The sequence below is a fragment of the Bradysia coprophila genome, unplaced genomic scaffold, assembly GCF_014529535.1.
Source record: "Bradysia coprophila strain Holo2 unplaced genomic scaffold, BU_Bcop_v1 contig_324, whole genome shotgun sequence".
NCBI lineage: Eukaryota > Metazoa > Arthropoda > Insecta > Diptera > Sciaridae > Bradysia > Bradysia coprophila.
In genome coordinates this window covers 1,491,674-1,507,463 of record NW_023503584.1, presented here as the reverse complement: position 1 = coordinate 1,507,463, position 15,790 = coordinate 1,491,674, and the positions used below count along the sequence as shown (strand labels likewise).

The following is a 15,790-nucleotide window of genomic DNA, read 5'->3' as shown; positions in this document are numbered from 1 at the left end:
CATTATGTCGGTGAAAGTCTTTGTAATTCAATACGCATAATAATGTTGTATAAATAGGTCGCCTAATGATAATCACTGTATTTGGATTATGATTGTGAAACCCCGACTCTTTTTCATGCGAATTAGAATGATTACGTTCGTTGATGAGGATGTAATGATTATTGACTGTGGACATTAATTTCGAACGTTAGCTCATTTACAATAATTGGGTGCAATTTTGTTTAACTGTAAAGAAAACTTGCGAATTCATTCGATGTATATATACCTCAATCAGATTGATCACATTACGATTAAAAAAACTTCTATCATTTCGTGAACTACATTTGACTGTATAACTTTTGTACTGAGTTGAAACGCTCTATTGTATTTATTGGAACGGATTTTTCTTTTCTTTTCTTTTTAATTTGATTTATTGAATGACCAAAATGTATTCTACCCGAACACTCTTTTTTATATGTAAAATTGTGAGTTGAGTACCATTTTAAAATCACTAACATTAACTTTAGATTTTTTTGGACATTTTGTTCTGACTCAAAAAACAAACTTTTGCTTTTGTAAAATTAATCGAAAAAGCTTTCTGTTTTCCGAACTATATATTTATACAGCACACTGTAAACTTTATGTATTCATCTAAAAGTATATTTTGTCAAGTATTTTCTGAGTATCATTTGAAGGTAGGATTGAAACGTTGGTGACAATATTAGTGGCTCATACATTTTTTATGATTTATCTGGACAGTTTCTGAACAAGTTAAGTAGTAGACTTAGAGTCTGTGTGTGTAAAATGCCTCATAAGGCCACGGTTTAAAGCCTAGGATGACCCCGACGAGTGTATGTATCGTATCAGTCATCGTCAAAATTGTAAATGACGAATGAAATGTAAAAAAAATAAAAAATTTATTGAAAGGGCGGCCGTGCTAGACAAATTTTATATTCAAATTGAACACCTACAGGCAACATAAGGGACATATAGGTCTGTTCCAAGGCCATACGAATTGTCAAATTTCATACATTGGCAACATAACCTAAACAATTGCTCATGAAAAACGAGCTGCCGAAATTAGCGCGAAGCAGCTTCAATACGTAAATTTTTTTGAAAGGTGTCACTATAAGTTTACGGCACCTCAAAATTTCAGCAAAAAGCAAAGGTTATGCCGTCTATGGATGAAATCGTCGTGGTTCAGGTTGTCGAAGTTCGCGTTTACAGTTATTTGGAACAAACCTATAGATATATGAACAGTTAAATCACGTGTCGGGTTAGTGAATTATAAGAAAAATCAAATTTTATTGGTTTAGCTTCTATTCGAATAGACTGATAGTTTGAAACTAAACATCGTAAGCCTATTCGAAACTGAGCTACGTTAATTAAGTTTTATTTATCTTATGATTCGATAGTGTGACATGATCCGTTTCTGCGGTTAACTGTTTATCTAAATAGCATTGTATTCCATGAGCACAGACACGTCGGTGCTACGAAACGGCAAAGAAACGTCAGACCTTAAATTCTTTTTAAACATTTTTTTCTGGCCCCCAGTCCTTTCTTCTGCCCTACAACTAATAAAAAACTTAGTTCATTAGAGATGAAAGACTTTTATAAAATCGTGCATCTGTTTTGAACTAAGTTTTTGATTAGTTGTGGGACAGTCTTGCCCACTAAGTTTTTTTTAAATCCCCTAAACTCAGCAAATAGAACGTGAGAATTTAGCTAAATTAATTCCTGACTATTAGCCTGTTAATAGGCAATGCGAGGAGTGACTGTACGTGAATACATATATCTTGCGTTTATTTCATGTCATCAAATGTTTCCCAAAGGTGCGTCACCCCTCGAGGTTAATGACTTGAATATTTTGAACTTGAATTTTTTTTAGAAATATTTTCATTTTTCGTTGAACGAAATTACACTCAAGTGTAGGCTGGATTAGTAAATAAAGGTATAACATTGGGTTAATACTATAGCGAGACACGTGAATGTATGGAGAGTGATGGAAAAGTTCATTTCGCAGTTCCATCGTAGCAAACTTTTTGTATAGATTTTCGACAATTTTTAAAGCAATTGAGAGCAAATTTGCTTAATTCGTTTCAATGGTTCGTTTGAATATATTCTGAGAATTTTCAATTTTCGGCGCAATCAAACTTTCAATTTTTCCACATATCTTCGCCACAGTACTTTCAAATAAAATGTTCGCTTTACGGTACTTTTTGTGTGCGTATGTAAACATAAACTGTAAAATTCTAACAAAATTTTGGGTTTTATTTCGGGTGAAAATGAAAATGATCCATGAAAAGATCGTAAATATACAATATTCACCGCACATACCGTATTCGACAGACCAATTTTACATGTAATTTTCTTGGCACTTAAGATGGGGCACATAAAAAATAAATCGACGGAATAAATGAATATCGCGGCATGTGACATATGGAATAAAAATAAATTTCATTCTATCAAACAAACCATCAGGCCCATACACTGAAGAGCTGGTATTATTAATGATAAATAATAAATTTATGTGCTTTAAAGACAACGTAGTGAATATAGGCTAGACAGAGAGTCCACTAATCCGTTCGTTCATTCGAAATGAAAAATTTCGGTTTCTCGGATTTCTCGGGTTTCTCGATACAATTTTATTTTTATTTTGGTATAACTATAAACGAGACAAAGGAACTGAGAGTTGTGAAATTGTATATGACTGAGAACTGAGACGTTTATTAGTTAAATAATTTTGTTACACTTTCACTTATATAGGTAACTTTCATTAGAAAATTGTTTGATTTAAAATTTTCAAACTTAACAATTTGATGTTATTTGGGTATATTACTCTAATGCAGAAGCGAGCCCGTCGTCAAAAACGTTTTCATGACAAAGTGGGCGTAAGAGGACATTCTTCAATACAATATTTTGCACCTTAACTCCAGGCTTTTTCCTGACTGGAAACTTAGGAAACTAAAAAAACAAAGAGCTAGTCTTGATTTTTAGTGCCGAAGAAGGAGCAGCTCCATAACCAGCCTTCCCTAAATAGGAAAATAAATAAAAAAAATTCATCTGCTTACGGCCCTAAGAACCAGTACCAACCACTTCAGGACCTATTATTGGGCAAAGCTTTGTCAGTAAAGATACTGTAAATTAAGAGGCCACTCTTTGGGAGGAAGGGGGTAGGACAAAAGCGTGCGCTTCACACATGTTCGAAATTTTATCCATAAATTTTGACGGGCGCAATTCGTGAATTGCCCCTAACGTAAATCCAGTAGATTTTCAGTAAAACCAATCAATAAACCCTCAAGTGCTTGGTACATAATGCGTTCCAACTGGGCACTTTGTAAGACCGGTGCTCACCATAAATATAAAATCTGATCGATCTGACGCAATTCTACCTGTACCTTAATTAGATAAATTCAGAGCAGATCAGGGCAGATATGCTGAATCAGTTCAAAGGCTTAAATTTGTACAAACAAAATTTAAAATGTTCTGATAAATTAATATGAAGCAGATTAAGAGAGTTAAAATATTCTATTTTCCTTACTGCCCCCACTTTGAAAAGGAAATATTTTTTACATGCTACATGCGTCGAAAATCGTACTTTTAATTTTTGAAGCACTACTTTCGGCTTCCTCAGCATGTAAGATGCATTACATAACTCGACTACGCCTCGGATCAACAAAGTTCTCACGAAAACTATTTTTCTACTTTTATTACATAACGAGGGATAAAAAGTTGAAAAGTGAATTTTGTTGAGGTTGCGTGGGCGAGGTCAATAAACACAGAAAATGAGACTTTTAATTTTTATACCGAGTTATGTCATGAATTTTACATGCTGAGGGCGTCGAATGTAGTGCTTGAAACATTAAAAGTACGATTTTCGACGCGTGTAGCATGTAAATAACTATTAATTGTTGCATGTCGCAATTTTTCGAGGAATTGCAACTGGATAACGTGTAACATACCCAATGACAAATTTACTCCGTCACTTTAATACTGTAATTTGTAAACGTAACGATTGTATTTTAACCAAAAAATCCAATGTGTCAAGAACAGTGATTATCACAAGTATTATGTTTAATTATTCAATAAGCTTTCACGGGCAAAAGATATATTTATTGGCCAGACGTTATCCGAAAGGAAGTAGCGAGAGGTTAGTCAAAATCCAAATTGAATTGTATTTAAAAAAAAATCAATTTGTCTGTCAATGAGTATAAAAACCGATATGAAATCAACTTTAATTTTATTGAAATAATTTCTTCCTTTTTTTTGGGTTTAAATTCATTTTGATCGTATATCGTACATGTAGTTTGATTTGATTTTTTCAGTTCGAAGGAAAGTATTTTTTGATTAAATTTAACTTTAAATATTAAAAAATTCTAAATTGATTGATAACCTGTCGCATGATCGTACACTATTTTTGTTTAAAAAAAAGAAAAGAAAAAAGCAAACAAAATCCTAAGACATTTTAAAACATTAACAATGATACACAACTCACTGTAAAAATTCTATTTAATTTATCACTGAGGACTTGCATTTCGATTTGCAAATTCGTTTTGAATTTTAGTGTTTTATTCTTAAAATATAATTGTTTGGTTGGTGTTTCGCTATGTCTAAACGAAAATTGTCCACTATAGTAGTGTGAGGTAGTAACACTATTTGAACATTTATATCCCCAATGTTGAATGTATACTTACAGAATCATGCAACATCGAACACTGAACGGATAAAAAGTTAATTTTCGTTATTTTCGTGTTTGTTTTATTTATTTCGTTTTTTTCTTCTTCATTTATTTCTTCGAATGTTGGCAATACCCAATCACAGAACAATTGCATAAACAATTCATGGTGTGAATAAACGATTTCCTTTGTAGTTTCGACGTTTGGTTTATTTTCTTGTTTGCAATATTCAAAGCATTATAAATCTATCACCCTCGTCACCCTCAGTAACGAATGTTCCGATTTTCCCAAATATCTATAAACACATTACACAAACTGAAGGGCAATAAATGTTTCAGTAATTTGTTACACTCAATCAATTAAATTACAAGCAAAGTTAATCAAATATTTAACGGAAAAATCGAAGAAAATTCTCAACTGAATTATTTATAAAATAACGAAAAGATATGGGTGTTGTGTACAACACGGCTGGTATAACAAACAAAATAAGGGAGGATTTGTTTTCGGTATATGGTTCTCTATGTCCCATTACTCACTTTTCAGTTTTTATTCAACGAAATGAAGTAATCAACAGCGAGCCTATTATTTTCACTCGTTGAAGCCTTTATCATTTTGAATTATTAAAAATGAAAAGGGATATCGGATTTAATCAAAAGTATTGTACGATGGTACGATTTTTATTTCATTTTGACCATTTCTGTCTTTATCTGCGAGGTTTAGAAATAACTCTTTAAAATGTTAATATTGGCGTACACAATTTTGACTCAAACCTTTTTTGTGGAAATAAATCGATCAGGCGCGATTCACTAGAGGGGAGGATATTTATAGAAAATCCTTAGACATTCCCTCGAAATTGAAAATCCTCAAAATCAAGGAAATCCTGAAGAAAATCAATTTAGAAAGTTACAAACTGAGAAAATCATTTAAAATTTCAGAAAATCATTTGAAAATCATTCAAGAATCCGCAGAAAATTCTTGTAAATCCTCAGAGGATTTTCTTTTGGAAAATCCTCTGTAAACTAAATTTACAAAGGTCTGCCCCTTGGATTCACTAAAAATCATATTTCCAAAGACCAGGTAGAAACTCCTAATAGGAAATCCTTATGCGAAAAATATAATTTCCGAAAAATAGGAACAGCAGGGAATTTTGAACGTAGCATCTCTGGATGCCCTTTCAACCATAGATCCAATGTTCAAAAATCCAAAATTACACCTAGTGAAAAAAGTTTATTAACCTTTTAGAAACGCCATTTCATGATTAAATCTGTTACTTCTTTTGTTTAAAGACCTAGTGTTTGATACCAAATCTTGTACTTCTTTTGTTTAGGTTTTGCTATATAAGAGCACGCTAGCAGAAGATCATCGTTTATTTTTGTCGTTGCTGTCGACAACAGATGATTAGCCATTTCTGAATTTTATAGTGACTTCTGCAAATTTTGGAAAATCTTAGCAAAGGCAAATCAATTTTCCAAAAGTAGAAACTGTTAGCAGCATCCAATATATTCTGGTTTACTGCCTGTCCCATGCGAAAGTTTATTATCAATCAGGAATTAAATGAACCGCAAATGTAATGGATCATATTCTCACTGTCATGTAATGGTCAACTTTCGCAGGGGACATGCAATAAATCTCTTATTTCCTATTTATGATATAACCGCTGGGACATTGCAATTTTGAAACCACTTCCATTGCTTTCCACAACTTATGGAATGAACTTAAACAACTATTATCCAAACATTAAAGCACGTAACGTACCACCAAGGAATCGGTGTGTGCATTTATTTTCGTAATAATATTTTTTAGGTATCCCGTTGCTAAATGCAATGCCATTACAGTTAATTGAAGTCGAATCGTTACACATGATAATCGATTTTCGGAATGAGAGTGTGTATATCTTAAATGTCTTTTTAATTAAATTGCATTTAATTACGCCGACATTTCAATTTGCATAATTGAATCGCCTCATACGTTTATTGCACACTCGATGTTTATGTTATTATTAATACTAAAATCGATAAATTTTGGTGTTTTGGTGGAATTAATGTCGAACCATAAAATGGATTTTATTACAGTAATTTCACTTTAATTTATTCCATCGTAAAAAAACAACAGAAAATAAAAACAATAAAATTTAGAAGTTAATCAGTCCAATCATCAGTTGTAACAAATTCATCCAATTTATTATACTCTCGTTTATTACATACGTACAAGAACGGAACACGCTTTTCAATACGCGCGATTATTATTAACAGTCCATCTTAAACTTTGACCATAAACGCTGCCCATCAAAATCAGAGGGAACATGATCGTTATATTTATAAGTGTACAGGCACGCAACCGAAATTACCGGCCTTTCGTCCATCGTATTACACTATTTCAACAAAACACAATCGTTCATAATGGTATGAACGTCCCATTTAGTAGTAGGGCTATTACAAAAAAATAAAAACCATTTTGTATGGTTAACCGAACACCAAGAACATGATTCGGTTATATAGGGTATTCATTCAATGAATAATTACATTTTTGTTTTCCTTTAAATAAAATCACGATTATATTTGTCGTGTTAAACGGTAACAGTAATTTTAGCTCCATTATTCATTCATCACATTTTATTGTACATATCCAACAAAAATTTCATCACGGGCTAACTATAGGCTGTACGCACCAGAGATTGACGGTGAGATAGTCAGTTAGTGTAAATTTTGAGCTGATGGACATCGAATCGAATTAATTTGGCTGTAGAGTTTGTCAAGAATTTATGTGTATTTGATACATTAATACGAGTTGTGGGCTCTATGTAGAAGAAAAAGGTTTGACTTAATCAGGCCTAATTGGCCTTAAATGTCATGTTCTTCAGCAATAAGCATAATTTCGCTGGGTATAAATTGGTATTAGATGGGTATCTTAATGCCTTTTATTACCACTCGTATTTAAAGGTAACTCGAACAGTTTGCGTTAAGAAAATTTCGAATGAGGTTACCAGGATAATAAATTCACGTTTAATACTGCACACATTATAGACTTTTTAGCGGCGAATCTAATTTTGGGATGATAGGTAAATTATGTGTGTGCTGGCGTACTTTACGAAAGTGAATCTAAATGTCTGACGCGCATAGAACAATGTACATTAAGGTGGTTTGAAAGACGGTGAAGGGTTGGAAACTGTTCGGAATTATAGTCGGATTTTCAAGCTTATTGATAAAATTTATTAGATTTTCTTATAGCGATGGAAGCGAATGATTACCAATATTTTGCATAAATAGTAACTCATCTGTTAGGGACAATAAAGACCAAAATATGCGATGATTTCTGACTTGGGGTCTTATAGCAAACACAAGTTTAATTAAATGAAGTAAAAGATTGCGTGGAAAATATATGAAGTAATAGATTTTTATAGTTTTTTTTAAACCGAGTAAGTACTGGTTCAAGGTACCATTTTCTGACGAGCTTTCGTTAAAAAATTATCAGATCAGAAACGTTCGAATCTATTTGTACCAATTTTCGAAGGAGAATTGAATTGCTTTGCTGTATTTACCTTAAACATCAGTCCCAGATATACCTCAGTTTTTTTTTGCGCATTGTAAAAACGGCAAACGATAGAACGTAGCCATAACATAGAATATCTAATTTACTTTAGTAGCCGCTGTACACACAGCTATCATGTAAATGACATTGTAAATAACAAGTGAATAAATTACAGTCCAACCAGTTATAATAATGAAAAGTCCGCACCGCAAAAAGAGAGAAATGAAACCAAGTTACAAGAACGGAATGGAAAACAACTCCAGAAAACTAAAACTGGCGAATGGGAATAGGTTAGATGGAGATTATAAAGTTTTACAATACATTTCCGTTTTTGTTCGAAAGTGGTTTGGAGCACAACATGTGACAAAATGTATAAGAATTGAAAACTGTATGACGGGTAGCCAGTAGCCACATAACTGGAATAGGGTATAGAGACAGCTATCGGTTTGTTTGTTCTTAAGTAAAATTGTTGAAAAACGAATAGCAAAAAAAACCGATGAAGACGAAAACAACGAAAGTTCCATTTTATTTCAAATTTTGATATTGATTCAATGGGAATGAGTAGAGTGGTGCGGCGCCAATTTAATTTTGTATGTAACGCTGCCACCCCAAAAGAATTATCGTGCTAATCAGAAGTTCGAGATGTCATCGTTTTGTTGAAGTTTTATCTCTTTTGGCGTTAGATCGATAGAATTACGTATCTATTCCCAATCAACGAATGTTTTAGATACAGATTCTTGATTGGAGAACCAATAACGACTCGGACTTCAATTACTGCAACCACAAATCTTAGACGAGTCAACAGATTGAAACGCAACTTTTGAACCAAAGACCATCGAGTGAAAGTGTGGACAAGCTTTCACTTTCGATCTGTGGTGTGCTTCGAGTAGAAATTAATTTATTGCCAATAAATTAAAATTATCTTAAACGAAAATCATGACCATAAAATATCCAATGGAAATTCTCTTGTGAAAATATAAAAAAGATTTTCATCGCCAAATTTATTGTGTGTAACGAAAGTGAAAACACTCCACAACGAAGGGAGCCATTTAGTTCGATTTGTTGTTTTAACTTGACTATACTGTTTTACCATCTTATTTTTGAGACTGTCTTACGAGAATCACTTTATACTCTTTGTCCTTGTTGAGTCTTGATATCTGTGTATACACATGCACGATATATACTACACATACCAGCCATAAAAATGTTGTTGGTACATAATTTAAAGAAAGTGGTCAAACAGTTTGTTGACTGCTAAAAAATAATGTCTGCACGTCGAAATCGACGAAAAACAAAAATGAAATTTATTGCTCAATGTAATAAAATATTCGTTGCAAACGGTACGTACAATTCGTTCGTAGTATTCGTACTGTTCTGGCAAGACAAACTGTTCAAAATGTGGTACAAAGATAATTTCAGATTGTCATTCGTTCCGAAAATTTGTGAGAAATATTCCAGTGAATTTTCTCAACACCTGCTGGATGTTACAATGTGCATGCCATTGAAATAAATAATTTAAGTTTGGAAAATTTATTTTATTCAAAGCTGCAAAGTTTTATCTCTATCTGAAATAAACCAACACGTACTTGACAGTTTCTGTGTTGTGACCGACACATTGACGATTTGGTGAACAAATCAGGGCCCGTATTATGTAGCTAGAATGTCTCCGAGTGAGTATCGCATTTGAACTTGTGATATCAATTTCGTAAGGAGCGTGACGGTGACGGGTATTATCGCCCAGGGAATTATCGCCCAGGGAATTATCGCCCAGACAGATTTTTTCAAAAATTAATTGGTATTATCACCCGGGGAATTATCACCCAGGAATTATCACCCAGCTCGATGGTAATTATCACCCGGGGAATTTTCGCCCAGGTATTATCACCCAGCTCGATGGGAATTATCACCCAGGGAATTATCACCCAGGAATTATCACCCAGACTAACTGGGAACTTTCACCCAGGGAATTATCGCCCAGGAATTATCACCCAGCTATATGGTAATTATTCCCCAGCTATTCAAAGCTGAGGAATTACAGCCCAGTAAATTTAGAATTATCACCCAGCTTTTTGAAATTGAGGAATTATCGCCGAGTAAATTTGGAATTATCACCCAGCTATTTAAAATTGAGGAATTATCGCCCAGAGAACTTGGAATTATCACCCAGCTAACTGAAATTGAGGAATTATCGCCCAGAGAACTTGGAATTATCACCCAGCTAACTGAAATTGAGGAATTATCGCCCAGAAATTTGTGTTTAAAGTATTACTGAGTCAGCAGTAACTTTTCAATTATGTTAAAAGATTGATCACATTTTCGATATACACATCTTTTACTCCTATTACTCCTATTAATTTGCTCAGTGTGTAAACTTTATTGCGAATTTACGTTTGATCCAATCAATTGTGGACCGTCTTATGTTAATCTCATTGGACCTAATCGATCTTAAATCGATGCACTTTTAGTCAAACTAATTGTGCATCAACTTAGAGGCATCTATAAGTAGTCTAGCAAATCATAGTTAGACTAAATGTGCATCCACTTGAGATGATGCACAATTTGCTAGACTATTTGTAGATGCCTATCAGTTGATGCACAATTAGTTAGACTAAATGTGCATCCACTTGAGATGATGCACAATTGGTTAGACAAATTGTAGATGCCTCTAAGTTGATGCACAATTAGCCAGACTAAATGTGCATCCATTTAAGATGATGTACAATTTGCTAGACTAATTGTAAATGCCTCTCAGTTGATGCACAATAAGTTTGACTAAATGTGCATTCATTTACGATGATGCACAATTTGCTAGATAAATTGTGGATGCCAATTTCAGTTAGCTGGGTGATAATTCCAAGTTCACTGGGCGATAATTCCTCAATTTCAGTTAGCTGGGTGATAATTCCAAGTTCACTGGGCGATAATTCGTCAATTTCAGTTAGCTGGGTGATAATTCCAAGTTCTCTGGGCGATAATTTCTCAATTTCAGTTAGCTGGGTGATAATTCCAAGTTCTCTGGGCGATAATTCCTCAATTTCAGTTAGCTGGGTGATAATTCCAAGTTCTTTGGGCGATAATTCCTCAATTTCAATTAGCTGGGTGATAATTCCAAGTTCTCTGGGCGATAATTCGTCAATTTCAGGAAGCTTGGTAATAATTTCAAGTTCTCTGGGCGATAATTCCTCAATTTCAGTTAGCTGTGTGATAATTCCAAGGTCACTGGGCGATAATTCCTCAATTTCAGTTAGCTGGGTGATAATTCCAAGTTCACTGGATGATAATTCTCCAATTTCAAATAGCTGGGTGATAATTCCAAATTCACTGGGCGATAATTCCTCAATTTCAAAAAGCTGGGTGATAATTCTTAATTTACTGGGCTGTAATTCCTCAGCTGGGGAATAATTACCAGATAGCTGGGTGATAATTCCTGGGCGATAATTCCCTGGGTGAAAGTTCACAGTTAGTCTGGGTGATAATTCCTGGGCGATAATTCCCTGGGTGATAATTCCCAGTTAGTCTGGGTGATAATTCCTGGGCGAAAATCCCCCGGGTGATAATTCCCATCGAGCTGGGTGATAATTCCTGGGTGATAATTCCCCGGGTGATAATACCAATTAATTTTTGAAAAAATCTGTCTGGGCGATAATTCCCTGGGCGATAATTCTGGTCGCCTTAATATAAAACTTATTCAAATTAAAAACAAAAATCGAAACATATCAGCTCGCACTACCTCGGATGTGTAATAACTAGAACCTTGTCTGTAACAAATAGAAACATAAAAAACTTGATCAAAGGCTTGTCTGGGTTTATTAAAGACTGTAAAGGTGGCTAATTAAGTTTTCCTACTGTAGTCTTGTTCGTCTTGTTCCACCGATTGAGTAACCAAATCGATTTTGTTCTCTCATTTCAATGACTCAACTGAAAGTTTACTATTTCATTCAAATTGCGGAGTAATTCACTGATTAGGAAATAAATTAAATGACAAAGACACAACATACAACACAATAATATCACGCAACGGAAAATCAAACATTGTCTGAAACATAATACTTCTACGGACATGGTGATTATTTTAGATGTACTTCTCTATCATAGTGAGCTTTTCATAAAAATAAAAACAAACATAATACTGGACCTGGACTTCCTTTTATCTAAAAAATATGTACTCTATAATAAAGAATGCGATCACTGCTGATGCCCCATCATATGCCCATTATAATTGATTGTATTTTCTGTAAACCATTGAATGTATGAATGAGTCGACAAAAATTAGTAGTTTCGTAGAGCAATTTATTTAGATCAATTTGGAAGCGAATGCTGTTTTGGATATAGAGATAAAACTAAATAAACTTAATTAGCACAAGAACGTTTCTTTTTAATGACCTTTTTTATTATAATCAAATATCACCAATACAAATTCCGGATAATGTTTTTCCACTTGCAAAAGCATCTTTAAGTAGACATAAATTGGAATGATTTTCGTATAATCAATTTTTTTTCGTTCATTTTGAAAATCAAATCAATTTTTTTGGCCAATTTGATTTATTTTACTGTAAACTTTGCTAATGAACCATAATTATCCAAAAACGAAATTATTTGAAAAATAAATTCTTATTACGCACGTGTTATGATTGAATGCTAACGCCACAGCTCAAAATTGGAAACACCAAAAGAAATGCCATCAACTTCAAGTGCAATGTAAGTGTCTCCCCAAGTTAAACGCAATTTACCATCATCGAATAGAAAGAAAATTTAATTTGTTTAACGAATTTAACATCTGTTGAAGTTACTCTTTAGATTGAGCTTAATGCAAAGCTTTTTTGGATTAATCATTTTGATGTAGTGAAATTTAGACAAATTATCGAATTTTAGCGGCAAATTTTAGTTTTTTGTAGGATGCGTTTGTTTATCAATAGTGATTCTCATCCAAGCTTTTCAGGTTATATTGAAAAATAATCGATTTTATGCACTAAGTTAGCGCTAAATAATAAAAAAAAACCGAAAAGTTTGGCAACGCACTGTTAGAATTTCAACAAAAATTTATTTCGCCTGTTTACAATGAACACATTTTCAGTTCATTAGTTCATAAATTCATCACATTTTCATTTTATTTGTCGTCGTGACGTCGGATGCTGTTGTAACATCTTAATTTTTCTGTTTTCTAAATATATAGATTAGATATCCGACGATGATAATAGCATTAATTAATCGTATCTATAGCGGATCTATAAACAATAAATAGCAATTTAATCATAACATCGAATCAATAATTCAACACTGCGTAACTGATCGTCAGGGAAAATAACGAAATGAGTGTAATAGAAAACCGTATCTGTGGGATCTGTGTGGCACAATATTATAACATCGGAAATTGATTTTGTTTTCGATAAGTTTTTATTTATGAAAGATTTCATCAATTTAGCGATGATTAGCTTTCATAACTTGTTGTTTTAATTGACTGTTGAGAGAGTGAGAGGGATAATTTTGCTAACTTCCATGAGATTATGTTTTAGCTTTAAGTCGTGCTAAGCATATTTGTTGCCTATTAAACGGAATGTTTTTGATGTACGTGATGATGGGGTCGTCGTCTTGAATTCTTAGACGGGCGCGGGGTAGTGGTCTCATTAGTTTTTCCTTTCTTTAACTCTTGATAGACATCAGGAATTCGTATATTAATGCCTAAAATGTCAAATCCGAATATTTTCAAATCTTTATCCGTTACTTTTAGTTCAAAGATGAAAAGAACCGGTTAAGTAGTTGAATAGCTGGAAAATGGTTGCACATATCGGTAAAAATTATTTGTCTAGAAGTACTAGATTTCAATGAAAATCGTACACAACACTAATGACAAATCTAGTACTTTAAAGTCTAAAGAACATAAGTGAATTCGGGTTGAAGTTGTAAAATAGCAAAAGGCTTCTAATTTTTCTGGATGAACACATGTGTTGATCATAAGCTTGTAGGTTGAGCGGAGTTTACCAAATGATCTTTTACCGTCATAAGAAATGCTAGAGAACTTTTAAAACAAATCTCAAGGTAACATGCGAAAATGTATCGTATGGGTCTCCTTTTCACACCAAGTTATCTGATTTCATTTTGTTCTTCAGTAATTTTCGACATGTCGTTGCAATTGGTTTTCACCAGTCTACATCTCCCGTTTCAGCATTGCTAAGGCAATCTAAACAATATTTTCACTTTCAAACCGACCAATGTTGGGAACATTACTCATTCTCTTGGCTGCATTTCAGGAACTCCCTACGTCTGTTTACTTTTCAAGTTGTGAAAAGCCTTCTCAACGTTGTTATACCGACAAATTGGAAAATTATTATAATTTCCTATTCAAGTAGATTGTCGGTTCAAAACCCTTTTTTATCCGAACGTCGAATCGAAATACCTTTTCAACGAAAGAAAAAAATTATTATTCCACCATTATACTTAAGCAGTGTCTCAAGAATCTATTTTCCAGTAAAGTATGACGATTTTACACAACTTTACCTGCATAATAACATCAGTATATTGGTTGTACCGATTCAAATATGTGAACGCTGAAACTTTATGCATTCATACACCTACTTCCATACGAGACATTTAAGTACTTTTTTTCACTTAGTATCGAGAATTGAGAGAAAAAGTTATTTTACGATTTTTGAAACAATTTTATTTTTCAGTTCAGAGACGAGAATATTAGATTTTTTTTTCGTGTGTTTTTATGTTTTCCAAAAAAAAATTCGAGGAATTTCGAAGCCGACTACTCGAACAGACAAAGTATTTTACTCTTTGAAATAACAACAACGATGATTACGTTGGAAATTGTTTTAATTTATGGACCCGATTTTATTATACAGAAAAGCACATCAATTCTTTATGGTTCGCAACAAATGTTTTTGTTTTAGTAATTTTCTCTAAACTTCATTATAAAGTTTTCACGGTGAAGCAGTGATTTGGGTGAGATGAAAAGAAGAAGTAAAAAAAAAATGTTGGGATTACCCTCGATGGACATTTCTTGGCTATATTTATTCGTTTGACTCAGATCTGTTCGTCTAATAGTAGATTAATGCTCGCGGATAGTAAGACAAACATTAATTCGTGTCTACACTCGACAAGGCTCACTACTTTATATCGTGTACACGAAAATGGTTCTTATAAGCCCTTGCCTTTAATAACTTGCCTCATCAACGCCTTAATAATGGTGAGAGAATTAACGTTCCATTTTTATTATCCTGAAAAAAAGTTTCCGTTTGATGTACGAAAAATACTAGCGTGTACGATAAAATCGTTTAAGTATCTTAACCGTTGCGTTCGTGTGAACACGTCGATTGTGCATACTTTTCAAAGATTTGTAATTAATTAGACCTACACTCTCTTTACGAACATAATTACTTTTTTTTAACTACATACCATCACAAGACACTCATTGTTACATTCTATTTTAAATATTTAAAATAGCAAGAAATTTTATTAGCAAATTTTAATTTCTAGTTTGTAGAAAGCGCTTTAAATTAGTCAATTACGTGAAATATTGTTTATGCCAATTTTGTATGACTAGATAACTAGAGATGCTGTATTTTTGTAGAGAATTTTAGTTGCTGTCGACAGTATTGTTATTA

The 15,790-nt window shown here is 33.3% G+C and overlaps 1 protein-coding gene across 17 annotated transcripts in view; it reads left to right on the top strand.

Moving 5' to 3' along the window:
- Positions 1–15,790, top strand: part of LOC119079366 (potassium voltage-gated channel subfamily KQT member 4) — a 98,188-nt gene that overhangs the window by 46,801 nt on the left and 35,597 nt on the right. For 3 of the 17 annotated variants that reach the window (XM_037187223.1, XM_037187221.1, XM_037187233.1), the window contains exon 8: positions 12,834–12,881. The exons of the other annotated variants lie outside the window; for them this stretch is intronic. In XM_037187223.1, coding sequence (XP_037043118.1) covers positions 12,834–12,881 — 48 coding nt within the window. The remainder of the gene's footprint in view (positions 1–12,833; positions 12,882–15,790) is intronic. 17 annotated transcript variants of the gene reach the window in all.